The sequence below is a fragment of the Amblyraja radiata genome, chromosome 27 (genome assembly GCF_010909765.2).
Source record: "Amblyraja radiata isolate CabotCenter1 chromosome 27, sAmbRad1.1.pri, whole genome shotgun sequence".
Classification (NCBI taxonomy): domain Eukaryota; kingdom Metazoa; phylum Chordata; class Chondrichthyes; order Rajiformes; family Rajidae; genus Amblyraja; species Amblyraja radiata.
Genome location: NC_045982.1, coordinates 426,376 through 433,774, shown reverse-complemented (window position 1 = coordinate 433,774; position 7,399 = coordinate 426,376). Strand labels below are relative to the sequence as shown.

The 7,399-nt window shown below is 58.0% G+C and overlaps 1 protein-coding gene across 1 annotated transcript; it reads left to right on the top strand.

Moving 5' to 3' along the window:
• Nucleotides 1–4,226: 4,226 nt before the first annotated feature.
• On the top strand, nucleotides 4,227–7,399 carry tssk3 (testis specific serine kinase 3). Its single transcript, XM_033044808.1, has 2 exons — nucleotides 4,227–4,879; nucleotides 6,708–7,399. The coding sequence occupies exons 1-2, from the start codon at nucleotides 4,735–4,737 to the stop codon at nucleotides 7,373–7,375; spliced, it is 813 nt and encodes a 270-aa protein (XP_032900699.1). The 5' UTR covers nucleotides 4,227–4,734; the 3' UTR covers nucleotides 7,376–7,399.

Here is a 7,399-nt window from a genome sequence, read left to right as displayed (position 1 = left end):
GGGCATTTTGATTGAGAACAAGCAGGGTACTTTCTAGAGGAATGGAATTCACCACAAGGTAGATATACTAACCCTCATTGGGGCAGTTTGCAGATAATGCCACTGCAGTGATTGGATCTCCAATAATATTGAGATGGAGTACGAGAAGGGAAGACACATAGAAACATGGACAATAGGTGCAGGAGGAGGCCATTCGGCCCTTCGAGCCAGCACCACCATTCAATACAATCATGGCTGATCATCCAAAATCAGTACCCCGATCCTGCTTTCTCCCCATATCCCTTGATTCCATTAGCCCCTAAGACCTAAATCTAACTCTCTCTTGAACACGTAGCAAGATACAGTGAAATCCATCTTCTCCCAACAAATGTTGTCTTTTTAAGATCCTTGTGTCGACGGTAAATGCTTGTTCGGCGACCCAGTCAAATCATGCCGTACATGCAAGAGAGGCCATTGGGCGACAATGTGCCAGCTGTTCCTCAGAAACTGATCATATTGTTGTTCTGGAACCTTCTCTTGCCCACGTGGACCTTGGACAGAGTTCTAAATGTAATGAAGGCGCGAGCAACTGTCGGTGCTGGAGTAACTCAGCGGGTCAGGCAGCATCCGCCGGGAAAGACCCACCCACGTCCTCCACAGATGCTGCCTGACCCGCTGAGTTCCTCCAGCACTTGTCCTGCTCACTCGGGTGAAGGAAGGGCAGCGACGTGGATGGTATTTGAAGACTATTTTTATTGCATGTACAGAGACATTTTCTGAGGCAGCCACTACAATACCCTAGTCTTCCACTACCTGCTCCCATATTCTCACATTTATACTAATATTCCGTGGCTGGTTACGTGGCGCGGGCCGGAGGGTTCCTGTCCATCGCGATATACACGTCGATGGACACGTGTGGAATCGTCAGGCAGTGACTCCCCGGACATCTCCTCAGCTGTCTGGCGGGGGAGAAAAAGCTGCGTTAGGTGTATACACGGCCATAGAACAGAGTACACAAGAGTGTACACACGGGCATAGAACAGAGTACACAAGAAGTGTACACACGGGCATAGAACAGCGTACACAAGAGGTGTACACGTGCACATAAAACAGTGTACACAAGAGTGTACACGCGGGCAGAGAACAGATTATAGGGGTGGCGCAGCGGTGACGTTTCACAAAGTGCTGGAGTAACTCAGCGGGTCAGGCAGCATCTGTGTTGAGAAGGAATGGGTGACGTTACGAGTCGAGACCCAGAAAAGTTATTCCAACTTTTTGTGTCGGTCTTCAGTTTTACGCTGGGATTTGATTTGCGAATGAGTCGGCGTTGTTGGTCCAGGTCAACCACGTGACAGACCCATCATCCGGCGGTGACATTATCTGCCCAGAGTCCGCGTCCCGACCCTCACCCTCACCTATCCATGTTCTCCACAGATGCTGCCTGACCCGCTGAGTTACTCTGTACTTTTTTTTGCGGGGAATGTCAACTTGGTCGGAATGGACAAGGTGGGCCGAAGGGCCTATTTCCGTACTACACGGCTCTGTGACTCTCCAAGTTCATTGATTACAGGTTAGGAATTGTACGGGCAAGTGGCGCAGTGAGGAGGCGAGTTTGCGGCCGGGTGTCGGGACCGGTCGGGCGCACAGATTGCAGGCGCGGGACCGGGAGACCGGGAGACGGGGCCATCGCGCCGGCGCTTCTTGCCTTGAACCTGCGGCGAGACGGCCCGGGCTCTGTGGCGTCACAGCGACCTCGCCCCGGCCCCGGGATCTCGGTGACTTCAGGACTTTCACAGCCGACAAACTGAATGCCCCCTTTCCCCGGGGCCCTTGTACCGGGACAGACCGGGACGGAGCGGGACAGGGCGAGCCGAGCTGGTCTGTGAGATGACGCCGGCATTGCTCATTGCCGGTGCCGTGACGCGCGGGGTCCCGATTACCCGCTGTCCCGGGCGCGGTCCCGCGGTCCCGCCGGCGGCGCGCACCTACCTGGCGGCTCGCTGGCTCGGGAGCTCGGGCTCCGGATTGAGTGGCCGGGACAGAGATCCCTTCGAATCGCCCGCCTCGATCGGGAATCTCCGTGGCTCGGTGTGCGTCGGGGAGTTCATCTCTGGGGGGGGGGGGGGGGGGGGGGGGGGAGGTAGAACAAGGTCAGGCCGGGCGCGGGCACGGTGTAGGCGCGGATACGGTGTGGGTGTGGGCGCGGGCACGATGTGGACGCGGGAACGATTTGGACGCGGGAACGGTGTAGGCGCGGGCACGGTGTGGGCGCGGGCACGATTTGGACGCGGGAACGGTGTGGGCGCGGGCACCGTGTGGGTGAGCGCGGGCACGGTGAGGGTGTGAGCGCGGTCACGGTGTGGGCGTGGGCATGATGTGGGCGCGGGCAGGGTGAGGGCGCGGGCACGGTGTGGGTGTGGGCGCGGGCACGGTGAGAGTGTGGGCGCGGGCACGATGTGGGCGCGGGCACGGTGAGGGTGTGGGCCGGGCACGGTGAGAGCGTGGGCGCGGTGAGGGTGTGGGCGCGTGCACGGTGAGGGTGTGGGCGCGGGCACGATGTGGGCGCAGGCACGGTGAGGGCGCGGGCACGATGTGGGCGCGGGCACGGTTTGGGTGTGGGCGCGGGCACGGTGAGGGTGTGGGTGCGGGCACGGTTTGGGTGTGGGCGCGGGCACGGTGAGGGTGTGGGTGCGGGCACGATGTGGGCGGGCGCGGGCACGGTGAGGGTGTGGGCGCGGACACGATGTGGGTGTGGGCACGGGCACGGTGAGGGTGTGGGCGCGGGCATGGTTTGGGTGTGGGCGCGGGCACGGTGAGGGCGCGGGAACGGTGAGGGTGTGGGCGCGGGCACGGTGAAGGTGTGGGCACGGGCACGGTGAGGGTGTGGGCGCGGGCACGGTGAGGGTGTGGGCGCGGGCACGGTGTGGGCGCGGGCACGGGCACGGTGAGGGTGTGGGCGCGGGCACGGTGAGGTTGTGGGTGTGGGCGCGGGCACGGTGTGGGCGCGGGTACGACGCGGGATTGGCGCTACTCACTGGCATCAGGAGATGGAGTGGTTTAGCGACAACTCCGCTCGGGCTTCTCCGATTGATCAGATTGCGGCGCCGGGGGCGGCGGCTCAGCCGGTTCACGGCCCCGCGTCACAATCAGCGCCGTCAATGGACGTCGGCAGCGCGCCTCGGGAGCGAGCGCCGCCGCCGGGCCTCGGGAGCGCGCCGTTCCGCTGCGCTGGTGGGGATTGGACGCAGCTCCGGCCTTTCCCCGGCTTCCGTGGTGTCCGGCCCGGGCCGCGCGGACAGAGCCCCGGGGACGGGCCGAGTGGTCGCGGCGGGATGTTAGAGACATCTTGGTCATCGCTCCTCAACCTTCAAACTGGTGATTGGATGGATTTATAAACAGAGAAAGCGCGGGGAATTGTCAGCGGGTCGGGCAGCATCTGTGGAGAAAGTCTGAGCGGGAACGTTTCAGCTCCAACGCGTGATCAGGAACCCGAGCTTGGTTCTCTTTGGATAAGACATCAATGATTTGGATGAGAACATACACGGCAAGATTAGCAAGTTTGAACTAACAACAAAAGTTAGTTGTTTTCCCCATAGTGAAGAAGGTTGTGAAAGATTGCAGCAGGATCTGGATCGATTGGCCAGGTGGGTGGAGGAATGGTTGACGTCGAACAAGGACAGGACCTACACAGTGAATGGTCGGCCTCTGGGGAGTGTTGTAGAGCAGCGGGATCTAGGATTACAGGTGCATGGTTCCTTGAAGGTCGAGTCGCAGGTAGATAAGGTGGTCAAAAAGGCTTTCGGCACTTTGGCCTTCATCAGTCAGAATATTTAGTATAGAAGTTGGGAAGTCATGGTGCAGTTGTACAAGACGTTGGTGAGACCACATTTAGAATATTGTGTTCAGTTCTGGGCACCATGTTATAGGAAAGATTGAAAGGGTTCAGAATAGATTTACGATGATGTTGCCAGGACTAGAGGGTGTGAGCTATAGGGAGAGGTTAAGTAGGCTGGATCTCTACTCCTTGAAGCGCAGGAGAATGAGGGGAGATCTTATAAAAGTGTGTACAATCATGAGAGGAATAGATCGGGTAGATGCACAGAGTCTCTTGCCCAGAGTAGAGGAATCGAGGACCAGAGGACATAGGTTCAAGGTGAAGGGGAAATATTTAATAGGAATCTGAGGGGTAACTTTTTCACACAGAGGGTGGTGGGTGTATGGAACAAGCTGCCAGAGGAGGTAGTTGAGGCTGGGACTATCCCAACGTTTAAAAACAATGACCCACACCGGCTCCAATCAGACCGTGCCATTGACGGAGAGATTTCTCCTCGCCTGCAGCGAGACGGTCCCGGATGGGCCGAGTTCCCCCCGACGCTGGCTCTGTTTCACAGTAACAGGACCTGCCTGTGACGTGAAATTAAGGGGTTAACTTGATCACCACTACCGCCGCGTCAAGAGATCAGGCACCAAAGCTAACCAGACCCTAACCAGTAACCAGTGAAACCATCAATGCTTGTGGCGGGCGGGGATCCCACAAGTCTCCTTAGTAACAGCGAAATTGTGGCATCACAATCAGGCCACATTTATATCTGCTGGGATTACTTTGCCTGAGTGGTCACACCCGGGATTGCTTTTTTTATAATGTTCAATTTTAGAAATAATTTAGGAAGCCCAGAAACGTTGGTTAGGTTCCGTGGAACTGGATAAATTGAGGAATGTGATCGCTGGGACTCGCTGGAAGGTGGATGCAAAGCGATGGATAAACTGCTCCTGTCTAAAGGATACCAGCTGGGGGAAACTATCGGAGAGGGCACATACTCCAAGGTGAAGGAGGCGTACAGCAGGAATCTGCAGCGCAAGGTGGCCATCAAAATCATCGACAGACGCACAGCGCCGAAGGGTAAGGTAAACACAAGGAACCATCTCCGCCGCCTCCACTCAGCCCAGATGTGGTTTAGATCCCACTTAGTGTCCGCTCAGCTGATGACAGTTTCCGCCGGTGACGGACAGCTTTAGCTCAAAGCTCGTCATAGAGTCACAGAGCTGGACAGCACGGAGACAGGCCCTTCGGCCCACCTTGTCCATGCCGACCAAGTTGGCGTACAGGGCAAGTCCCATGTGGCTGTCATTGGCCCATGTCCCTGTAATCCACACATCTGCCAAGGGGAGACACAAAGATCTACAGATGCTGGAATCTTGCGTAGACCCGGAAATGAGTAACTCAGCGGGGAGGTCAGCGTGTCTGGACAACATGGTGAGGTGACCCTTCCATCTACATCTGTCCAATAGTCTTTTAAAACTTGTAACTGTACCCGCCTCTAAAGCTTCCTCTGGCAGCTCGTTCCAGGCGCGGACTAGCGTCCGAGTGGAAAAGTTGTCCCGTGGCCAGTCTTAACTCACCCCTCTCTCGCTCCAAGCCTCTGCCCTCTCTCGCTCCAAGCCTCTGCCCCCTAGTTCTAGAGTCCTCTGCCACGGAAAATAGTGAACGTTCAACTTTATCCGTGCCCCTCATGATCTTGTACACCTCAGTAAGGTCACCCCCCGCTCCAGAGTTAAAGTCCCAATCGGTCCAACCTCTCCCCGTCACCCGGGTAACATCCTGGCGAGTCGCATCTTCACCCTTTCCAATGAATCGCGAGATCTGATGTGATGGACAAAGTTCATGTCCATAAGTGATAGGAGCAGAATTAGGCCATTCGGCCCATCAGGCTTACTCCGCCACTCAATCATGGCTGATCTATCTCTCCCTCCTAACTCCACCCTCCCGCCTTCTCCCCATAACTCCTGACAACGTGATGTGATGGATGGAGAGGGTATACAGTACAACAACGCTCCCGTTATTATTGGGGGGGGGGGGGGCAGTGAGGATGGGGTCAGGGGGAGAGGGGTCTGAGGAGACATCAGTACAGCACAGAACAGGCCCTTCAGCCCAACTTGTCCATGTCCACCAAGTCAGCAAGGCGGGCGAGTCCAATATGGCCCAATCCCTGAAACACCTCCCATCCACAGATCTGTCCAACTGTGTTTTATAACTTCATCTGCCGCTTATTCCAGATACAAACCACACTCAGTGGAAAAGTTACCCCGAGGGACGGGAGCGTGGACTTCCCTCTTAAATCTACCCCCTCTCGCCTTAATCCTATGCCCTCTAGTTTCCGGATCCTCTCACCTGGGAAAAGGACTTTGGGCGTTCACTTTATCCGAGCCTCTCATGATCTTGTACACCTCAATAAGTTCACCCCTCAGCCTCCTACAAAGAAAAAGGCCTAGCCTATCCAACCATAAGTGGAATTATCTGCCACAGAAGGCAGTGGAGGCCAACTCACTGGATGTTTCTAATGGGGAGAAGGCAGGAACGGGGTATTGATTGTGGATGATCAGCCATGATCATATTTGAATGCGGTGCTTGACTCGAAGGGCCGAATGGCCTACTCCTGCACCTATTGGTTCTCGGGCCGGGGCGGTTGTCGGGGGCGGTTCTCGGGCCGGGGTGGTTCTCGGGGCCCGGGGGCGGTTGTCGGGGCCCGGGGGCGGTTGTCGGGGGCCGGGGGCGGTTCTCGGGCCGGGGCGGTTGTCGGGCCGGGGGCGGTTGTCGGGGGCCGGGGGCGGTTCTCGGGCCGGGGGGGTTCTCGGGGCTGGGGGCCGGGGCGGTTCTCGGGCCGGGGGGGTTCTCGGGGCTGGGGGCCGGGCCGGTTCTTGAAGCTGATCCATGCGCTATCCGCCTGCAGATTTCATCCACAAATTCCTGCCGCGGGAGTTGCAGATCGTGCAGGTTTTGGACCACCAGAACATCGTGAAGGTACACGAGGTGTGGGAATCTGAGGACGGCCGTATCGGGATGGTGATGGAGCTGGCAGAGGGCGGCGATATTTTGGAGCACATCCGCAGGGAGGGGCCGCTGTCCGAGCTGCTGGCGCGGCCGCTTTTCCGCCAGTTAGTGAACGCTATCCGCTATTGCCACGACCGCGGCATCGCGCACCGCGACCTCAAGTGCGAGAACACGCTGCTGGACAAAAGCTTCAACGTCAAGCTAGCCGACTTCGGCTTCGCCACGCACTTTGGCGGCGGCGCGGCCGAGCTGAGCCAGACCTTCTGCGGCAGCACGGCGTATGCGGCGCCCGAGGTTCTACAAGGAGTGCCGCACCAGAGCTCGAAGAGCGACGTGTGGAGTTTGGGCATCGTGTTGTACATCGTGCTGTGCGGGCACTTGCCCTTCGACGACTCCAACATCCCCAAGATGCTGTGGTTGCAACAGAACGGTGTCGCCTTCCCGCAGCAGCGCCAGCTCAGCCGCGAGGTCCGTGACTTGGTCGGCCGCTTGTTGGAGCCAGACTGCTCTCTCAGGCCCCTCATCTCCCACGTCTGCTCGCACCCCTGGCTGGCGGAGCCGCAATAAAATGCTCTTACACTGGCGGCTCGC